This window comes from Rhinoderma darwinii, chromosome 12 (genome assembly GCF_050947455.1).
Source record: "Rhinoderma darwinii isolate aRhiDar2 chromosome 12, aRhiDar2.hap1, whole genome shotgun sequence".
NCBI lineage: Eukaryota > Metazoa > Chordata > Amphibia > Anura > Rhinodermatidae > Rhinoderma > Rhinoderma darwinii.
The window spans coordinates 32,475,186-32,497,056 of record NC_134698.1 but is presented as its reverse complement, the minus strand read 5'-3'; the positions used below and the strand labels follow the sequence as shown (position 1 = coordinate 32,497,056).

Genomic DNA, 21,871 nt, shown 5'->3' with positions numbered 1-21,871 from the left:
AGCTGCGGCAGGCAATCTGGTGCACTCGGTCCATCAATCTACTACAATTGTGATTGGAATTACTCTTTAAGGTATGGGAATAGTAAAATAGACAATGCATCTGCAGCCAAGCATCAATAGCTCGCATGTCATATTAGACAAAGCATATAAGTGCAGCAAGAATAAAGAAAAACATGGTTACCCAAAGAAGACATGATACCTTAGGGCAAAATCAAAATGAAAACTTTTTTTCCTTTTGAGAAAGCAACCATAAATGGAAATGAAGAAAAAGAAAGTAGAAAAGTTAGATCACAACATTGGTCACACATAGGTGCGTTGCTTTCTACCCCGATCCCTGACATAGCAAAAAAAAAAAAAAGTTTAAAAAGCAGACAGGACAATGCACTGACTGTAAAATTCAGACACAGCACAAGGGAAATGTTCTTCATTTTGTTATCGTCATGTTCTCCTACTTGCTGCCTGCCCATATTGTATAAATGTGAATAATGATCTGTATAACAAAATGGAACTGAATAATGGAGGGAAAGCCTGTTACACATTGTGTATCGATAGATATAGATACCATTGATGTCTTATACTTAAGGCCCTATTACACAGGCCAATTTTGGCCTGTGCATCGAGCGACGATCAACGAGACAGCTGGTTGATCGGCGCTCGTTTGCTCCTGTCACAAGGAGATATGCATGGGGACAAGCGGTCGTTATTCCGATCGCTCGTCCCCATACATTATCATCATGTCGGCAGCGCGTCTCCCTGTTTACACTGGGAGATGTGCTGCCGACAATGATAATATTTAACTTTTTTAAAACAGTACGACCAGCAGATGAACAAGCGTTTGCTCGTTCATCTGCTGATGGCTGCCCTGTTTACACAGGGCGATTATCAGCAACGAGCGTTTTATGAATGCTCGTCTGCCCCATAATTGCCCAGTGTAAACCCCCCTTTAGAATAGGTCATCAATGCCTGATCAGTGGGAGGTCTGAAAACCCAGGATCCCCACCAATCACCAAAATAAAGGGGTCTCGACATCCCAGTAAGTGCCGCAGGCTATAAATATTTATCAAGGCACAGCGGTACATATGGCTGTGCCTGTTAGTGCAGCTAAGCCCTATTCATAAGTCCGCTGAGGCCCCATCGCTGGTGTAAGTAACCTGTCTGATGTATTTATTTGTACACGTGTGTTAATGGGCTGAGTCTCTGTATCTTTCAGTATCACAAATAAAGGACTCAATTTCTATTAATTTCTACAAGTTTTTCCCTGTATAGATAGAAGGGTTTTCCGGGTATACAAAATAGGTTTAAAACAGCCTAAAATGCAAAGATAATCACCTTTCCCATAAACGTGCTTATCCGGATTATGCACTGGTCCGTATCGTTCCTCTGTTTATGACACTGTTTTAAACATATTTTGTGTATCTAAAACACCTCTTTAATGTCAGTCAATCCATTAAATGGACTGTACAGTATACAGCCGCATCATGACAAAAAGTTGAACTGGAAAGAGAAAAAAACAACAAAAAAAACCCTGCCCTACATCAAGTTGCTTGATGTAAAATGCTGATTATTTCGGACCCACAATATACCTTTTCTGTTTGTAAGTCAACATGGCCTCTGCTATAGGCAGCTGATGTGCACAGTTTGCCCCAGCTATGTACTGTGTGACACGTGAAACCACATCTGGAGGGTCCTGTATTGTAGACAGCAGGGAAATATCTATATGAAAAAAAGACAGAAAATAAAATATATGTTCAGTGAGGGCATGTTTACATGTAGCGTAATTGCTTTACATTTTACGTCCGATTTTGCTCAGGAAAATCCACAGCGTATTACAGTAGCAGCAAAATGGATGAGATGTAACAAATCTCATCCACATGTTGTGGAAAATTCCTGAACAGAAATCAAACTGTGATGCAGATTTTTTTAACGGTTGCGTGTTTGTTGCGAATTTTCAACATTACAGTCAATGGGGAAAATTCACAACAAACACCAACTGTTGCAATTTTTGCTGGGGAAAAGATGCAGATCTGCTACAAAAATTTGTAGGAACATGGAAAAAAAACCCCCCCAAAAAAAAGTCCATAATTACCTCCCCTGCTATTCCCATTGTGATGCCTCAATGCCATGTGACCACTGCAGCCAATCATAAGCTGCAGCAGTTACATGGGACGGAACGCTATCCCAGAAGCCCGTCTCAACACAGAGCAGTTAGGGGAACAGGGGCGCATCGCTATGGTAATGCCAGGGGAAGCAAGCATGTTTTTTATTTCCATCTTTGTCCCTCTTGTTCTCCACAGCGGCAGATTCGGATGAAAATCTGCACCAAACCTGCGGTTTCTGAGTCGGATTTGCTGCTGAGTTTTCTGCAGCAAATCCCACCTGTGTGAACTTACCCTAAAACACCATCATTAAATTGTATTATTATTGGTCTCCAAAAACAGATGAGTAACCTTAAAAATCAGTTGAACACATAACATGGGTGCATATAAATGCAGTAGTCATCATGTATAAATATGGTAACAGGGCCATTAAAAAAAGTTTACAAATGACATACAGACACATCTAGCTTAGCTGAGCTCTTGTTCAGTTTGACAGTTAGCTTATTTTTCCTATAGTGCCTGGTGTAAAGACAACAAAATGCAAATTCTTAAAGAAAACCTTTCACCGCCCCATACATGTGCAGCTGAGTGTAGCATGTAATGGGGAGGGCTGCACAAACCCTGGGGCACTTTACATTTTTTTTTTACATGCCTCCGTTATTTAGATATCGGTGCCGTTATATTTGGAGCCCGAGATTTAAATAACCCCCTGAACAGTCAACGGGGCGTGTACTGTCAAGGGGGCGTGTAACTATGGCTGTGACATTGTCCAATCAAATATGGACAGTGCCACAGCATAAGAGTGTGCGATTGCAGTCTTTTCACTCGAACAGACAAGGGGGTGTGTCACTGCTATGGACAGAGCTGTGGAGAGGAGAGCGTGCATGCATCTCTTCAGCTGTTGTGGGAGATCACTCTTGTACTTTGTCTGCTGAACTGGCAAGGGGGCGTGTCTCTGCTACGGACAGTGAAATAGCTGGGGAGTGCTTCCACTGTCGGTAGCAGTGACACGCCCCCTTCCCTGTTCGGGTGCAAAGACTGCAATTGCACACTCTCTCCTGCTGTAGCACTGTCCATATCTGATTGGACAGTGTCACAGCCATAGTAACACGCCCCCTTGACAATACACGCCCAGTTGACTGTTCAGGTGGTTATTTAAATATCGGGCGCCAAATATAATGGCACCGATATCTAAATAAGGGAGGCAAGTAGAATTTTTTTTTAAAGTGCCCCAGGGTTTGTGCAGCCCTCCCCATTACATGCTGCACTCAGCTGCACGTGTATGGGGAGGTGAAAGGTTCTCTTTAAGATGTGTCAGAAATAAAATGTACCCGCTGGCATGCAAACTCACTTTTGATAACTATATTTGATTTGTTCCTAGGTTTCTTTATGCTAGATGTTAACGTTTTGGAAAACTTAAATTTTTATCCATAGCAGCGCAAGAGTCACGCTTATTCAGAAGCTGCCGCTCCCCCCCGCCACTGAGTGACAGATTTCTCCCTATTACTGTTCATACAGGTTTCCTTTAAAGGGGTTGTTGAAGATCAGCGGATTGCTGTAGTTCTGGCTGCTGAAGCTGTGGGTGGCCACACATTTCCCCTGCCTGCAGCGATTGTGCTATTTAGCTTAAACAACATAGGGACAAATCTAACAGTTACCAAAAGAGAGTTAGCAGGCCAGAGGTGTCTGTCACTACTTTGTACCGTGAGGACAGCATAACGGAGTTGACAGGTTCCCTTTAAAACAGGTTGTCTTATAAAAAAAGTGCTTTTTTTAATCCAAGCCTGCCAAATGATCAGCCTATTGCCGTGGGTCCAGCTTCTGCCGTACATTTCTGTGGCAGTCCATGTAATATATATATATACACGGGCCAGATCCACCAGAATGAGAGCCACTCTTTGTTAGCTCTCTCTATTGCGGCCCAAAGAGGTTTTTTTTGTGAGACAACCCTAAATCATGTACTGTGCTTAAAGGCTATGTGAACCTTTGAAGACTTTTTTTTTTTAATATAAAACAATGTATTGTGGTGTTTTAAGCAACTCTGCAATTGTTTTTTATTAAAAAACAAAAGTTTACTCTTTGAGATACAACTTCTATGTATCCTGGATAAACAGAAGATGTGTCTTGCGATCAGAGCCAAATCAGCCAGGTCAGCAGGACTGACGGCTTCGGTGACAGAGGGTAATGCATGTCTCTGACACGCAGAATTCGCCTGTTATCGAAAACATCTGAGTTATGAAATTAGATGTGATCGATAACAGATGGATCCTGCGTGTCAGAGACAAACAGGACCCCTTGTCCCTGAAGCCAACATACTTGGGTTTGAGCGCAAGGTACAGCTTCTATGTATCCAGGATAAATAGAAGTTGTATCTGAAAAAGTGAAAAGAATTTTCAATAAAAACTAATTACAAAGTTGCTTACAACACCACAATACATTGTGTTATTAAAAAAATGTGTTCAAAAGGTTTACATAGCCTTTAAGCTTTTATTTAGAATAAGCATACTTTAATACCTGAGGTTTGTGCATCCAGTTTTGTGAATAGTTCTCTCCAAGCTGAATCCTGGAAGAGGTTGTGGTACTTGTAGTCCACCGTGCCCAGGTATTTGGCCACAGGATTAGACCCTGCAAAATCCACCCAAAAAAAATTAATGAATTAAAATTGTCAAAAGCAAAACCTTTCAAAATGTATGAAACTTAAGAAGCCCAGGGGGACAGGATGTCTGGCTAACCCAAGATGAAAAGGAAGTGGGGGAGACTTGCACAGGCTTGTGGGGGTTTGGAACTGTAGCTACAATGACAGAAAATGCACTAGGAAGATGTACACCTGTGTTAAATGATCGTTGCTTTCCAAAACCTATTTTTATTGATTATTTTATGATGTGTTTTATCATGTTTTTACTACATAGATTGCACAGTGCCTTATTAACCCCTTAGTGTCTAAGCCTGTTTTGGCCTTGTGGACACAGCCGATTTTTGCAAATCTGACATGTGTCACTTTATGTGGTAATAACTCCGGAATGCTTTTACCTATCCAAGCGATTCGGAGATTGTTTTCTCGTGACATGTTGTACTTTATAATACTGAAAAAATGTTGTCGTTAAATTCAATATTTATTTGTCAAAAACACCAAAATTTAGAGAAAATTTGCGAAAATCTGCATTTTTCTAAATTGTAATGTATCTGCTTGTAAAACAGATAGTAATACCACACAAAATATTTACTAGTTAACATTTCCCATATGTCTACTTTATGTTTGCATCGTTTTTTTGAACGTGCTTTTATTTTTCTATGACCTCACAAGGCTTAGAACTTTAGCTGCAATTTCTCGCATTTTCAAGAAAATTTCAAAAGGCTATTTTTTCAGGGACCAGTTCAGTTCTGAAGTGGCTTTGAGGGCCTTATATATTAGAAAGTCCCCAGAAGTCACCTCATTTTGAAAACTGCACCCCTCAAAGTATTCAAAACAGCATTCAGAAAGTGTTTTAACCCTTTAGGCATTTCACAGGAGTTAAAGCAAAGTAGAGGTGAAATTTACAAATTTAATTTTTTTTCTTCGAAAATTCATTTGTAATACATTTTTTTCTGTACCACTGAAGGTTTTACCAGAGAAACGCAACTCAATATTTATTGCCCAGATTCTGCAGTTTTTAGAAATATCCCACATGTGGCCCTAGTGTGCTAATGGACTGAAACACAGGCCTCCGAAGCAAAGGCGCACCTAGTGGATTTTGAGGCCTCCTTTTTTAGAATATATTTTAGGCACCATGTCAGGTTTGAATAGGTCTTCTGGTACCAAAACAGTAAAGACCCCCCAAAAGTGTCCCCATTTTGGAAACTATACCCCTCAAGGAATTTATCTATGGCTATAGTTAGCATTTTGAACCCACAGTTTTTTTGCTAAATTTATTTGAATTAGTATATGAAGATGAAAATCTACTTTTTTTGTGAAAAAACTTTAAACTTTAAATTTTTACAAGGAATAAAGTAGAAAAAACACCCCAACATATGTAAAGCAATTTCTTCCGATTATAGCAATACCCCATATGTGGTAATAAACTGCTGTTTGGACCCACAGCAGGCCTCAGAAGAGAAGGAGCACCATTTGGATTTCTGATTTTGCTGGAATAGTTTTCAGTGCCGTGTCGCGTTTGCAATGCACTGGAGGGATGAAAACCGTGGAAAACCCCCAATAGTGACCCCATTTTGGAAACTACACCCCTCAAGGAATTTTTCTAGGGGTAAAGTTAGCATTTTGACCCCACAGTTGTTTTGCTGAATTCATTGGAATTAGTCTGTAAAGGTAAAAATCTACTTTTTTTCTGTAAGAACCTAGACATTTTTAATTTTTACAAGGAATAAAGGAGAAAAAGCACCCCAACATTTGTAAAACAAGTTCTCCTGATTACCTAAATACCCCACATGTGGTAATAAACTGCTGTTTGGACCCACACTGGGGCTTAGAAGGGAAGGAGCGCTATTTGGCTTTTGGAGCACAAATTTAGCTGGAATAGTTTTTGGGTGTCATGTCGAATTTGCAAAGTCACTGAGAGACCGAAACAGTGGAGCCCCCCAAAAGTATCCCCATTTGGGAAACTACACCACTTAAGGAATCTATCTAGGGGTATAGTGAGCATTTAGGCCCCACATGTCTTTTGCAGAATTTATTAGAATTAGGCTGTGAAAATTAATATCAACATTATTTCCACTAAAATGTTGAATTTTTTCAATTTCACAAAGGATAAAGGAGAAAATGCCGCCCAACATTTGTAAAGCAATTTCTCCCGAGTACTGCAATACCCCACATGTTGTCATAAATGTTTTTCCATTAGAAAGTAATTAACCCTTTCCGAACTGATCCATGTTTTGCTTTTTTCTTTTTCGTTTTTCCTCCCCGTTTTCCGAGAGCCACAACTTTTTATTTTTCCGTCAATAGAGTGGTGTGAGGGCTTATTTTTTGCGGGACAAGCTGTAGTTTTTATTGGTACCATTTTTCGGTACATAAGAATTTTTGCGCACTTTTTATTAAATTTTTTGGTAGAGCCAAGGTGACCAAAAAACTGAGATTTTGCCGTTTAAAATTCTTTATTTTTCACGTCCTTCACTGTGTGAGTTAAATAATGGTATATTGTAATAGCTTGGACTTTTACGGACGCAGCGATACCAATTTTGTGTATTTTTTTTACATTACTTTAGAGAAAAAATGTGAAAAGGGTTTCTTTTTGGACTTTAAATATTTATTAAATTTCTTCCACTAATAATAACTATTTACTTTTGTTTTTACATATTTTATTAGTCCCCATAGGAGACTTGAACCAGCAATCGTTAGATCACTGGTAGAATACACTACAATACTAATGTATTGCAGTATATTGTGATTTTTACAGGCTCCTGTAACAGCGTGATCGCAAATTTCTGTCCGTTAGTCCCGGGTATCTGCTGTAATACACAGCTGACACCCGCAGCGTATGGCGCGGGCTCAGCGCGTGAGACGCTCCATATATCCCACACCACGACATGCTATTAGGTCATGGTGCGCGAAGGGTTTAATGCGCAGCGGATGGTGCAGAGTGAAAATTCAAATTTTTCACTGATGTGCCATTTTAGTGCACTATATGTTGTGCCCAGTTTGTGCCACAAATACCACATAAAATATTAACCGGGTTCTCCCGGGTATGGCGATGCCATATCGGTGGACGTAAACGGCTGTTTGGGCATGCTGTAGGGCTCAGAAGGGAGGGACGTCATTTGGCTTTTGGAGCGCATATTTTGCTTGGTAGTAGCTCTGGTGTTTTGCTGGTATTTCAGTACATCAGGGCATAATAAGAGGGTATAATAATGGGGTAAATAAATAATAATCCACAGATATGTGGCCAGTGTCGCACTTATAAATTGCACCCGATCCTATCCGCTTTTGGAACGCTCTGCACATTTTACATCGCCATAATCTGGTAGCCGGAACTTTTTTTATTTTTTCACCACCGGAGCTGCGTGAGGGCTTATTTGTTGCGGGACAATCTGTAATTTTCATTGGTACCATTTTGGGGTACATGCGATTTTGTTAATCACTTTTTGTGCCATTTTTCGGCAAGCCAGGTGACCAAAAACCATAAATTCTGACAATGATTTTTATTTATTTTTGACGGCGTTTACCCTGGGCTATAAATGACCATTATACTTTATTCTGCAGGTCGGTACGATTACGGCGATACCAGATGTAAATAGCTTTTTTTTACATTTTGTATTGTTTGCGCAATAAAATAACTTATGTAGAAAATAAATTATTTTTTGTGTCACCATATTCTGAGAGCCATAACTTTTTTATTTTTCAGTCAAAAAAGCTGTTTAAGAGCTTGTTTTTTGCTGGACGGGTTGTAGTTTGTATCGGTACTATTTTGGCGTACATGCGACTTTTTGATCACTTTTTATTGCATATTTTGGGAGGGGTGGTGACCCAAAAATAGCGATTCTGGAATTGTTTTTCGTTTATTTTTTTTGCAGTGTTCACCGTGCGGGAAAAATAATATTAAAGTTTTATAGTTGGGGTCGTTACAAACGCAGTGATACCAAATATGTGTATTTTTTTTTAAATGTTCATTTTTTTCCTATAATAAAAGATTTATTATAGCAAAAAAAAGCAGTTCTTGTTTATATCACTTATAACTTTGATTTTTACACTTTTTAAAAAAAAAAAAAAAATTATTTATTTTTTTACTTTTTTCACTTGTCCCACTTAGGGGACACTTAGACTTGCAGCTCTGATCGCTGCTGGAATACATTACACTACCTACGTAGTGTAATGCATTCCAACTGTCATTGTGACGTGACAGTCACACTGACAGGAAGCCTACGACGACCACCCTCCGGCTGGTCCTCATAGGCTTCTGTACATGGCAGCCCGGAAGCCATTGTCCGGCGTCCGGTTGCCATGGGTACCATCGCCAGCCCCCGTGATTTCACGTGTGGGCTGCCGATCGGCGCTAAACACCTTAATTGTGGCGTTCAAAATCGAACGCCGCAATTAAGGGGTTAACTGACTAAATCAGCGGCGATGGGCCGCTGATCGGCAACGGGGAATGCAGGGCAGACACCCTGGACAGTTAACCGCCGCTGCGGTGTAGCGCCGCGCGGCGGTTAACTGTCAAAGCACAGACGTAACTGCACGTCAAGGTGCGTGAACATACTGCTCACCTCGACGTACCGTTACGTCAAGGTGCGTTAAGGGGTTAATGTAATGCAAGAATTGTTTTGGCACAGATATCAGTTTTGCACTGATGGAAAAGATCTGCCGGGATGCTTGTGTGGGTTAAACTAGCACCTGCCTGCAGCCCCAATCTAGGGAACCACTCTGCAATTTGCAGCAATATTAGGAGTGACCATGATCAAGTAAGAGGTTTATTTATTCTTCGATTTATATAGGACCACCATATTTTTATAATGTTGAATGCAATTGCATAGAAATTCTAATTAACCTATATGTACGTTCTATGGTGTGTGCAAACACAGAGGGAATATACAAATACTATGAAGAAGTTACTGTGATCAGATATCAACTCAAGACTTATTGCGCCAACCAACAGTGCCAACCACTGAGCCACAGTGCTGTCAATGATGGAGCCATCTGTGAAACTTACCTAATGGGATGATGAGAAACCGCAAGTATCCTAACCAGTCTGGAGTCTTGTGTGACAGCTGATCCACGAAAAGTCTGAGAACAGCACTGAGGTAATTCTGAGCTCCTGCTACAGCAACTTTCACAGGATTTGGTGGTTGTGAATTGCAATTGCAACTAAAATAGAATACACATAGCATATATATCGTGTGGATTCTATGATAAAATATGGTAAAGAACAGCAAAAATCGTATAAAGTTAATTCATGCTCATGACAGTTCTATTTATTTCAATAGGAGCACAGTCTGCATGGCAGGGGAAGCAGGAGGGACATCATCATCTTATGAGGAAGGGGACCTAGCTCATGGACCCCACCGATGTGATCTGACTAGTCTCAATGATATATTATGAGATGCCATAAAGGTGCACATGTTCTATCAATAAAGGAAACCTATTCTCTTAGGAAAATGTAGACATATAAAGCTCAAAAGTAACCTAAAAAAAACCACCAGGAATGTTCAGGCTTCAAACAGAAATATTTAACCAATATCAAAGAGCATTAGTCAAGGAAAAACATTTCCTTTTCAGGACTCCAGCTCCTGCCACGGGAAGAAGAGACTGAAAACAGGGATAAAAGGGGAAAAACGGAGATGAGAAATATCAGATAAACACAAAGACGTTAATATTTGACACTTACTATCGCTGTATTCTGGATACTATTGTATTAAAAGCAGCTTGAATATCCGCTGAAGAGCAAGTGCAGACTAAAGGAAGGTCCTGTTTTTGCAAGATTTCTGAAAGAAGCTGAAAAGAAGAGAATGAATACATATTAAAGAAAAGAACAAAAAACAAATGTAAACATAAATTTTAAAAGAGAAATTAACTTTAATTACCCTACGAATAACAAAAAAAAAAAAAAAGTGCCAATGTGCCAGATGTGGTGCAGACAGCGATAATATTTAACTTTTTTAAAACGATACGATCAGCAGATGAACGAGTGTTTGCTCGTTCATCTGATGATCGCTGCCCTGTTTACACAGGGCGATTATCGGCAACAAGCTGTCTATGAACGTTTGTCTGCCCGATAATCGCCCAGTTTAAAAGGGCCTTAACTGTTTACGGTTATGCATTGAACTTGCTGTTATCTATATATATTTCTGTCATTGTAGCTTCAGTTCCAAACAACCACAGCCATATACATGTCTTGGATAGGCTGGGATCTCTCCCACTTCCTTTGCATCTTGGGTTAGCCAGACATCCTGTCCCCCTGTTGAAAGGTTGGCTTTTGACAATTTTAATTCATTCATTTTCTTTTGGTGGATTTTGCCTGTGATGGTAATGAGATGATTTCTGAGAAGTGTTCTCTACAGAAGAGGAAAAAATCAGTCTATTCTGAATGGTGAATCCTTTGTTATCTGTATATAGAGATGTTATTTTTCATTGTAATGCTGCCTGTGATGAGGAGATGACTGCTGAGAAGTGATCTCTACAGAACAGGAAGGATCAGTCTATTATGAATGGTGGATCACGTATTATCTATATATAGAGGTATTACCTGTCATTGTAACCCTGCCTGTGATAATGAGATGATTGCTGAGTAGTGATCTCTACAAAACAGGAAGGGTCACGTGAATCCTGTTCTATTGACATACAGGTGTTACCTGTGCTTGTAATCCTGCCTGTGATGATAATGGGATGACTGCTGAGAAGTGATCTCTATAGAACAGGAAGGATCAGTCTATTATGAATGGTGGATCCTGTGTTATCTATATAGAAAGGAGTTACCTTTCATAGTAATCCTGCCTGTGATAATACCGAGATGACTGCTGAGAAGGGATCTCTACAGCAATCCCTTACTGCCTTGTCTAAGGGCCCTTTTACATTGGTCAATTATCGGGCAAACGAGCGTTTGTAGAACGCCTGTTCCCGATAATTTCCCTGTGCAAACAGGGCATCGATCTGCCGATGAACGAGCAAACGGTCGTTCTTCGGCTGATTGCATCGTTTTAAACGCCGAAAATATTATTGTTGTTGGCAGCACATCTCCCTGTGTAAACATGAGAAACCATCTCCCTGTGTAAACCCTGTGGAGACATGCTGCCGACATGATAAAAATGTATGGGAAAGAGCGATCGGAGTAACGAGCCGCCAGGCCGTGTAATATCACCTTAAGTTTTATGCTTTCTAAAATTTAGATAGTATAAGTTAACTTGCCCCATGACGTTATAAGGTGGTAAAAGTAAAAAAGACAGCCTTCAAATTTAGCGCAAAGAATCGGAGATCTCTGAGCCTAAAACAGAATATAGGGTACAGAACTCAGAAAGTCACCAAGGGCCACTGCACATAAACTCCGACAAGTGCAAACAGAAATATTCTGGAAGAGTACAAGAGTTTAAAAAATATATTTAACTTATCTGTATAGTAAATGATAGAAGAAAAGTTTTCGGTCTGTGAGAACTGAATCTTTTGGGAAAACAAACAAATACAAAAGATGCAGCAGCACTCGGTGTGTGCGAAGATATGTGCAAACATTGAATATATAGATTTAAATTGCATTACTGCTAGATTTACTATAGTTATAGATGTGAGGTTCTTAGGGCACATTTTGATCAAATTATGTGAGCCCACCTGCCACGACAAGACTCATACAGGGGCACCCCAGCGTAATAGACTCACCTCTCTCTTGTAGAAAACAGAGATGGGAACAGCACGCCTCGTAGTTCCTATGAATCCTATGGTGTGTGCCAAACCCGGGGGCATGGTCCCAATCAACCCCAAAATTACACAAGAAAACAAAGAAGCTAGGCAGAACTCAGAAGGAGGCGATAAATCACCAGTGTGCGACATTTCGGCTTTAGTAAGATTTTATGAAGAATACCGCTAGATAAAGGCTTACACAAACCGAAATGTGCTGCCTACCTTCTTCATTTTCTTCTGTCACCTCTCTCTTGGGCATAGACTCACAAAATGTACTCTGGGTAAGTAGGAACCAGATTTATTCTGCTCTAATTAAAAACAGCCTCGTACTAAGAACCTCACATTTCTAAGTATAGAAAATATAGAAGTAATGCAAATTAAATAATCCACATATTCAATGTTTGCATATATCCTAGAGCCCGCAGAGTGCTGCTGCACCTTTTGTGTTTGGTTTTGCACCTGTCCATTTATTTCACATGGTTAGGATGTGCTGATAAAGGCCCATTTACACGAGTAGAAGATCGGTCAGATTCCAACGCTAACCTGCACGATAATTGCTTGAAGTAAATAGGTGTAGCGACTGAACGACTAGTGATAAAACTAACCTTGATAGCAGATATGACATCGTTCAATAATCGACCAAACGAAAAAATGTTAATTATTGAAACAACATTTTGTGTAAATACTTGTCTGTAATTGGCATTTTATCACTTGCAGCAATTGTATCAAAGATTGCTAATATGAATATCTGCTCCTGTAAATGGACCTTGACTTTGATTTAACCCCTTAGTGACCAGCCTATTTTAGTCCTTAATGACCAAGCTATTTTTTTAAGTTTTTCCATCATCTCATTCAAATTGCTATAACTTTTGCGTCAACATAGCTGGATAAGGTATTCTTTTATGCGGGACAAGTTGTATTTTTTAATAGAACTATTTTGGGGTACATATAATTTATCGATTAACTTTTATTGGCGCGGGGGAATAGAAACCACCCCCCCCCCGCAATTTTGCCAGACTTTTTTGCATCCTAAATTCACGCCGTTTACCGTGTGGTATAAATAACACAATAACTTTATTCAGTGGGTTGTTACGATTGCAACGATACCAAACATATATAGGTTTTATTTATGTTTTCCTACTTTTACACAGTAAAAACGCTTTTTTCAAAATTATTTGTTTTTGTGTCTCCATATTTGAAGAGCCATAACTTTTTTTATTTTCCCGCCGATGCAGTTGTATGAGGTTTTTTTTTTTGCGGGACGACTTGTAGTTTTTATTGGTACCATTTTGGAGTAAATGCGACTTTTTGCATTGTTTTTTATGGCGTTCACAGTGCGGGTTAAATAATGTAATAACTTTATAGTTGGAGTCGTTACGGACGTGGCGAAACCAAATATGTGTAACTTTTTTACTAGTGGCAGAATAGTGGCATAACTAGTGGCAGACCTAGTGGGCTTTATTAGGCCCCCCTGGCTGCCATAGAAACCACTGACATCCTGCGATCTTATCGCACGATACTGGTGGGGTGAGAGAGGGCGCACCCGCCAATTTCGCCACACTTTTTTGCCTCTGGCATGGCCTAGCAGGCATTAACAGGGGCAGACCTGGGGGCCTTTTTTAGGCCCACGGCTGGCATAGAAGACACCGATACCCTGCGATCACATGCAGGTTGCCGGTGGGGTGAGAGAGGGGGCTCCCTTCCCTCTCTCCAAAACCACTCAGATGCGGTGCTCGTTTTTGAGCGCCGGATCTGAAGGGTTAAACGAGCGAGATAGATACTGATATCAAACTCGCCCGTTAGAGCAGGAATGCTCCCAGCCCTCAGCTAACGAAGGTAGCTGAGAGCAGTGAGATTTAACGACTCCCTGCTCTATTTATTTATTCTGATGCAGCGCTGTAAAAAGGCTACTGCATTGGAATAAAGCCTGTTATTGGACCTGCACCGATCATATACTGATGACCTATCTGGTGGAAAGGTCATCAGTTGTCAGAACATGGAAAACCCCTTTAATATAAGGATAAACATAGACATGGTATTAACCCCTTCACGCCGCCAATATGTAGATTCACGTTCGAGTAGCATTTGCCCCATGCAGCCAGGGCGTAAATCTAGATTCCTCTGCTTGTGTCGGCATAGCGCTGAGGAGAGCGCAGAGCGCTCCGACACCTGCACTTTCAGTGTCCCCGGCTCCCCAGCAACCTGCTCTCTGATAGCCAAACCAATTGGTTCAGCTTCTGAGGTTGTGGTCACCAAGATTAACGAACCATGGTGATATCTGAAAAGTTTGTTTGTAACCAAACTTTTCCCACCTCTCAGCCTCCTTCACGGTCACAGCGGTTTCAGAAAGAAGGAGACTGATTGAGAGAAGGCAGAAGAAAAAAAGTGTTTAAAACCACAAATTTTTTTTATTTTTTTTATAGTATATATTTTGTATTCCCTGTACCCCTTAGTGGTGTTAGAATAGGTAGGCAGGAATAGTAGATTAGTCAACTAAAAAAATCTAATAAAAATGGTTGAGTTATCGAAAGTAGTTCAAAAGTTATGACTGTGCAAAGAATGTATGCCAAAAGCTAAAATTTAGGCCTGGTCATTGAGGCATCGATGCCGCGTGGTCCTGCAAGAGTTAATATAAGAAATCAGTCCTCAGGAACTAATATTTGTTCTTTATATATCAGCACTCTAGTGATCTGGTTTTTATTTTTCATACATACTGAAGGACACTTACCTGGCCCTGCCAGTCCGAAGTGTTTATAAGGATAATGTTCTCAGGGAGATGGTCATCTGAAACCGGGATGTGGTTTAGCTGATCATATACTGTTTTTCTGGGAATCTGAACAAAAAACATGTTCAAGTACGTAATCTATGTTTTTATGTTAAAATATTCCTCATGGAGTAGTTACAAAGTTAAAAGAGGGCTATGGGATCCTAACTATGCACTATAACTAGTAGGTTGCAGTCATGGTTTTTCCCCATACGGTTTATAATGGCATGAGTGATTAATAGCATAAAGTAGTAAGCCATAGGAATTCTAAGAAAGTGAAAAAAATCTCTTCCAGTCGTATAAGGCCTTATGTAGAAGTCTGTATGGTGGCGCACAGAGACCATGTGACTCCGTACTATGGATCTGTAAGCACTAAGTGTTTTATGGGGCCCTAGGCACGGTTTCTTTGGTACCGGGGTCTTAGCAGGGTACCAGGCTTCACCCCCTGGCGTGTCATGTTAACAGCAGTTATGATAGTCCACTCCAGGAGAAATCTTGCGGCCCCATTTATATAGGAATGATTATCATTGACACAACGTTGATGGCAAATAGAATCTTCACAGTAGATGAAGTCTCTTGGAGAGGCAGATTTCTTGAACTTTACAAAAACAATAAGACAGTCTCTTAAATAAGGCAACTTTGTAGCACGGTTGGCGGTAATGCAGATTTTGTTCCCCTTATTAAACTCTGTCCACCTGTTAGGCCTATTCAAAACAGCTCCCTCCCCGCCTGGCAATCGGACTCAAGCAGTCATTTGCGGCTCCTGCCCTGTCCAGCCATCGGCAGCTCCCGCCCCGTCCGGCCATCGGCAGCTCCCGCCCCGTCCGGCCATTCAACGATGTGGTCACAATTGCGTAGCCCCCCTAGAATGGAGGTCGGGGCCCAGAATATCTAAAGTGCAACATGTTTCCTAGAAGCGTAGATAGCCCATGGCCTGGTTGGATCCCACCCAACTCTGTACCCCTTTTCTATTCCTAATAATGAGTAGAAAACCGCAGCACTCCAATAGAAAAATATAATTTTATTCACCAAAACATCACCTGCAACGTTTCAACCCTCACAGGGTCTTTGTCAAGCATGCTGCGGGTTTCTCCTCCTTATTTGGATTATCTATTTCCCCTGGGCCGGGGTTATCTACTGCGAGCACCCCCCTGAATTTCGGAGTCTTGCTGGCTGTGCTGCTGATTTCTTTTTTTTTTTCCCTTTCTATTCCTATTATCACAAGCTCCATGGTGTCCCAGGCCGGTTATCTTTTCAAGGATTACCCTGCAATAGAACTCTATACCCCTGGGGAAGTCATCACCACCTATAAACAGAAAACACACACACAAATCAAGGTTCAAAATTTAACCCAAATGGTTACTCCTCTTAAAAGTGTGCCGCCAAATGTTGTTCCATATTTTGAACAATGTATCTAGGGGAGAACAGCTCCCTAGAGGGAATCTGTCACCATGAAAAACGGCTCTGAAATACTATAATGTGCGGATAGCTGAAGAGAGACAGATTCTAACTATGTCATTATTGTCTCTGGACTCGCTTTGACTTCCCCACAGTAATCCAGCAAAGGGTCTGTGCTCTGCATTGTAATGCATCCCCCGGACTCATAAGCTCAGATGAATAGTACATCGGACTATTAGTACAGACTCCTACACACTTCATTAGCATACAGAGCACATACTCTTTGCCGGCTTATGAAAGGGAGATCAGAGATAATAACATTGTTGGAATCTGTGTCTCTTCAGCTATCCACACATTGTAGTAGTTCCTGGCCATTTTTAATTGCGACAGATTCTCTTTAAGGCATCGGATGGAACATTCCATGATTCCTTTTTTCGTGTGATTTATAAGCAATTAGACAGAAAAAAAACCTCTGTATGAAATCCAAGGCATACAGGGGTTCAACAAGGAGTAGCGTATAACGGCTCTGTAAAGCTCAGAAGTAGAAATTGCTCATGTATGTTTGCCAAACAAAACGAATTGCTGAATAAAACAGGAAACTAAAAATCACCAGTGTAACTTAGGCCTAATGTTAAATATAACCCAAAAATTGCAGCATTAACAATGATAACCTTGTCTTTCTTCATCCTGTGCTGTAACACTTTACAAGCCAAACAGTTATAAAATATTTTTGGGAAAGGGGAAATACTTAAAGTTAATGTCCGCCTTTTAATACTATGTTGATTTTAGGTTCACCATTCTATGTTGATCAATTCCTACAAATCCCTGAGACAGAGTTATATGATAACATTAAAGAGGCTCTGTCACCACATTATAAGTGGCCTATCTTCTACATAATGTGATCGGCGCTGTAATGTAGATAACAGCAGTGGTTTTTATTTAGAAAAACTATTTTCACCAAGTTATGACCTATTTTAGATTTATGCTAATGAGTTTCTTAATGCCCAACTGGGCGTGTTTTACTTTTTGACCAAGTGGGCATTGTACAGAGAAGTGTATGACGCTGTCATTTACAGCGAGATCACGCTTGCTGTGCTGTAAGTCCAACACAAACGTTATCGAAGGGTCAGGATTGTGAATAGACATCACGTCCTGGCTGGTAGCGATGTCTATTCACTGTCAGTACACTTCAGTAAAGTTAATGTGTGTTGGTATGTGACTGCACATAGTGATCTAGTAATATCACTATGTGCAGAGTAAATGAATGGAGAGAAGTGTATGACGCTGATTGGTCAGAGTCATACCCTTCTCTCCACAACGCCGACTTGGTCAAAAAGTAAAACACGCCCAGTTGGTCATTAAGAAACTCATTAGCATGAAGGTAAAATAGGTCATAACTAAAAAACGATAATTTTTGAGCAATTTTAGATTTATGCTAATTAGTTTCTTAATAGACAACTGAGCATTGTGAAGAGAAGTGTATGATGCTGACCAATCAGTGACCAATCAGCGTCATACGCTTCTCATTGTTCCAGCCCAGCATGATCCACAGCCCAGTGTGATTGTGCAGTGAAAGAAGCTGGGCTGGAACAATGAGAAGTGTATGACGCTGATTGATCACTGATTGGTCAGCGTCATACACTCCTCTGTACAACGCCCAGTTGGTAAAAAGTAAAAACACGCCCAGTTGTCTATTAAGAAAGTCATTACCATAAATCTAAAATTGCTCATAACTTGCTCAAAAATGATCGTTTTTCAAAAGAAAAACCACTGTTGTTATCTACATTACAGCGCCGATCAGATTATGTAGGCGATAGGGCATTTACAATCTGGTGACAGAGCCTCTTTAAGTCTGCCTGCAGTCACCAGTAGTAGCGTACTGCATAGTATGAACGGTATGCAGTAAGCTCCTAGGCTCCCTCTAGTGGTGACTGAATGCTGACAGAATATTATTTTATATTATATATATATATATATATATATATGTATATATCTTATATATAAGTTTAAATAAATCAATCAGCACATAATTGTGGACCTGTGATAAAAAAAATAAAGTAAGATGGCGTTTGAGAGAGGACATTGACACTTTACACTGTTCTGGCCGCTAACAGCAGTTTAATGCTTCCCCTACTGCTCTAACGGTAATGGAGACTGGGTAAGATTAGCTCCATCCCCTGCACAAGCTCTGACCTTGAGCAGTTCGTATGTGGAAGAGGATATTTGGAGGGAATGGACCCTGGATTTTTCTGCTGGATTTCTAGGACACTGTTTAAGAGGCTTGCAAAAAAAACGACTTGCAGACTGTTTTACCTGAAGATGGATCCGTGTATCAGGTGAACGTTCATTATCAAGGCTATTGGCTCTTTCATTCTGGGGTCGTGATGCTTGCCTTTCTTTTAAAGACGTGCTTCTACCACGACGTCCTGTTTGCTTTCCTTCCAAACTGTGGAATAAAACAGATTTAGAAGTCAAAACCACATTCTCCGAAGCACAAATCCTCACTGAGATTTACATTTCAAAGAAGCAAAGCCAAACAGTAAGGCAAAAACGACAGCCCGTCGAGAGATGTGTAGTATTTACCGAGTAGAAGGAATGATCAAGGATTCAGTCTTGGTTATTTTTCCACTTGGCGGTAACCTCTCCACGAAAACATCCAGCGTGGACAGCTCAACATCTTGTGCATCTTGCTGAGTGGTGTCCTATGGCATAACCGGAAGTACAGTAGTTTTTAATCCAATAAATCCTGAACAAATACTGGCCACAACTACTGTTATCCTACAAAATTCTACAGGAGACCTTTTTTTATTCTCAACTACATTTTTAGGAGGCAAGGAAGCTGGGGCATGGTAAATATGGAATACAGTTACATTTTTCTAATCTGGTTCCTAATACTTTAACGTACCAAATCTGTTATAGGACGCGGCAGTCCAGAAGTTTGTAACAGCAGTGATAGAAGGAAAAAGAGGTGACCTTGTTAAGTAATAAGTACCCAAATATTATCAGCTATCTATGCTAGGCCCATTCAACAGCTACAGATGGGGTTACCATAAAGTGAATGACTAACTTATAACAACATGTTATTCTTAGGTCCAACATTCTGTGCGGAAAATGCCAGGTTTAGCTTAGAGCCCATAGGAGTAAAATGTGACAGATGTGCATGCCTCTTCAAAAAAAAATGTGTTGCCTCTTGAGGTTCTATGCGCCACAGAGTGAAATTTAGCTCTTGGTTGGCGTATAATTTATGCCAGTTTCTGGGGTAAATAAAGTAAATGTGTTGGGCCACCCACTTGTTAGAAAAGTGCTAGAAACGGAACCAAGATCACAAATTTCCCCTGCATTTTGTGCTGTTTGAGACTTTTCCATGCCAGAAAACTGCTGTAGAAAAGTTAACAAATTTCCCCCTATATCTTTACAGAGTTCTAAATCCCCTGTATATACATCTAAAACTCTGGCTGTCTGTTGCCACCACTAGGAGGAGTTCACTGCACACGGTATTGTTACAGAGTTCTATGTACAAACATTATGAAGTTCTTAAGCTCCACCTAGTGGTAGCTGTAGGCAGTCAGAATTGAATCATTTAACTGGAGATCTGTATCATATAAACTGAGCTTCAACCACTAAAAAGAAATGTTGAAAAAATAATAAAGAACAAAGTATTAGACCTACTTAGATTAAAAAAAATATACATGGTGTTGAAAGGTGGACATTCATTTTAAGCATTGCAAAATAATAGCCTGCAAAGGTTTAATAGTGAAATACAGGAGTCCTTTATTAAGTACAGAGATGTATTAACAGGTTTATGAACTGGTGTATGAATAAGGGGTGGGGGATTGCCTTAAGTGATTAGAGCTAAAAACTTTATAAAATTATAAACAGGAGTATACAGAACCAAGGCATGACTTACCAACGATACAGTGTCAGATACACTCTCAGGAGAATGCTTGGATAAGGATGTCCGTCTTTCAGGATCCTCAAGCTGGGAAGATAAATGGAATTGTGTTGAGCACTAATAAAAATGCATTTGAGCATCAAATGTAACATAATACACACATATACATGCTCTTATATCTTTCCTTGTAAGCAAAAGAACGCCAACAAAACAGCGTTGTCTTTTGACGTAAAAAACAACCAATAGCTATATTCATTGTCACTTACATCAGTGTTTGCAGATTGGGAGAGGTCTCGATGAGGTTTCTCAAAGTGGACATTACTGTTCTGTAAATGGACAATGTACAAAAACATTACAAAGGAGAGTTCAGATTGTGTACAGACATTATATACATTGAGAATGGACACACAAATCGTCATGTGCCATGCGTTGTGCGTAAGCTCTACATTTGTAAAACAATTAGTCTCTTTAGAGAATCACAATTTTGTCTTGACAACTCATAAAACAAGTTGCATCTCCTTGCCCGATCTGAAAGCAAAAATTCAAAAGCAGCCTCAAAAATCTCTCAGTTGTCAGGACTCTATTACGCCAGTTTTATGCAAAAAGTTTATTCCACTTATTCATGTATAATACCACACTAAAATTAGAACGGCTAGAAAATAACATACATTGTGAAGTAATCCAAAGAAATAGAGGCCATCTGTGCGTTTGGTTGGCCAGGCTTGCATGAGACTAGACATGTGACCGCATTGCACCTCAACTAAAACAAATGTTCAGCCCAATTAACTGAGCATGGTGAAGCCCAAGATCCCCAGACTCACCACAAAATTCTTTGGCACATTATATTTCCAGACCACAAGGACTATGTAGCAAAAATGCCATTGAGATGTACCCCAAAACGCCACCACATGGAATCCTTCTGACCGCTCTTTAACCCCTTAACGCAAAATCACGTAACTGTACGTGATAAGGGTTAAGGGGTAGTATGGAGCGAGCTCACGGTCTGAGCTCGCTTCATACACAGCAGGTGAGGGCTGTTACATGCAGCCGACAACTCACTGGAATGTGCGGAATCAAAGTTCACTTTGATTCTGCCCGTTTAACACCTTAAATGCTGTGATCAATCGCGACTGCGCTATTTAAAGTGTTAGAATCAGGGGGCGCCCCCTCAAATATGCCATCGCACACCCCCCCAGCGGCGCGATCGGCCGGTAACAACGGTTGCTATGGCAGCCTGGGGGCCTAACAAAGGCCCCCAGGTCTACCATCTTTGTACTCCTTTGAAGCTCTGCCTCCCTCCGTCAGGGCTTCAGAGGAGACTGGCAGAATCATGATATACTGAAATATATTAGCATTACAGTATATCATGCAAGCGATCCAACGATCGCTGCTTCAAGTCTCCTAGGGGGACT

At 40.5% G+C, this 21,871-nt stretch overlaps 1 protein-coding gene across 9 annotated transcripts in view; it reads right to left on the bottom strand.

The window, feature by feature from the left end:
- The window catches only part of LOC142664948 (phosphofurin acidic cluster sorting protein 2-like), a 244,598-nt gene that overhangs the window by 60,664 nt on the left and 162,063 nt on the right, over positions 1-21,871 (bottom strand). For all 9 annotated transcript variants that reach the window (XM_075844413.1, XM_075844414.1, XM_075844412.1 and 6 more), the window contains 9 exons: positions 20,726-20,785; positions 20,475-20,546; positions 19,151-19,269; positions 18,881-19,013; positions 15,134-15,238; positions 10,406-10,512; positions 9,731-9,885; positions 4,611-4,721; positions 1,584-1,713 (listed from right to left, as the gene is read on the bottom strand). In XM_075844413.1, coding sequence (XP_075700528.1) covers positions 1,584-1,713; positions 4,611-4,721; positions 9,731-9,885; positions 10,406-10,512; positions 15,134-15,238; positions 18,881-19,013; positions 19,151-19,269; positions 20,475-20,546; positions 20,726-20,785 — 992 coding nt within the window. The remainder of the gene's footprint in view (positions 1-1,583; positions 1,714-4,610; positions 4,722-9,730; positions 9,886-10,405; positions 10,513-15,133; positions 15,239-18,880; positions 19,014-19,150; positions 19,270-20,474; positions 20,547-20,725; positions 20,786-21,871) is intronic.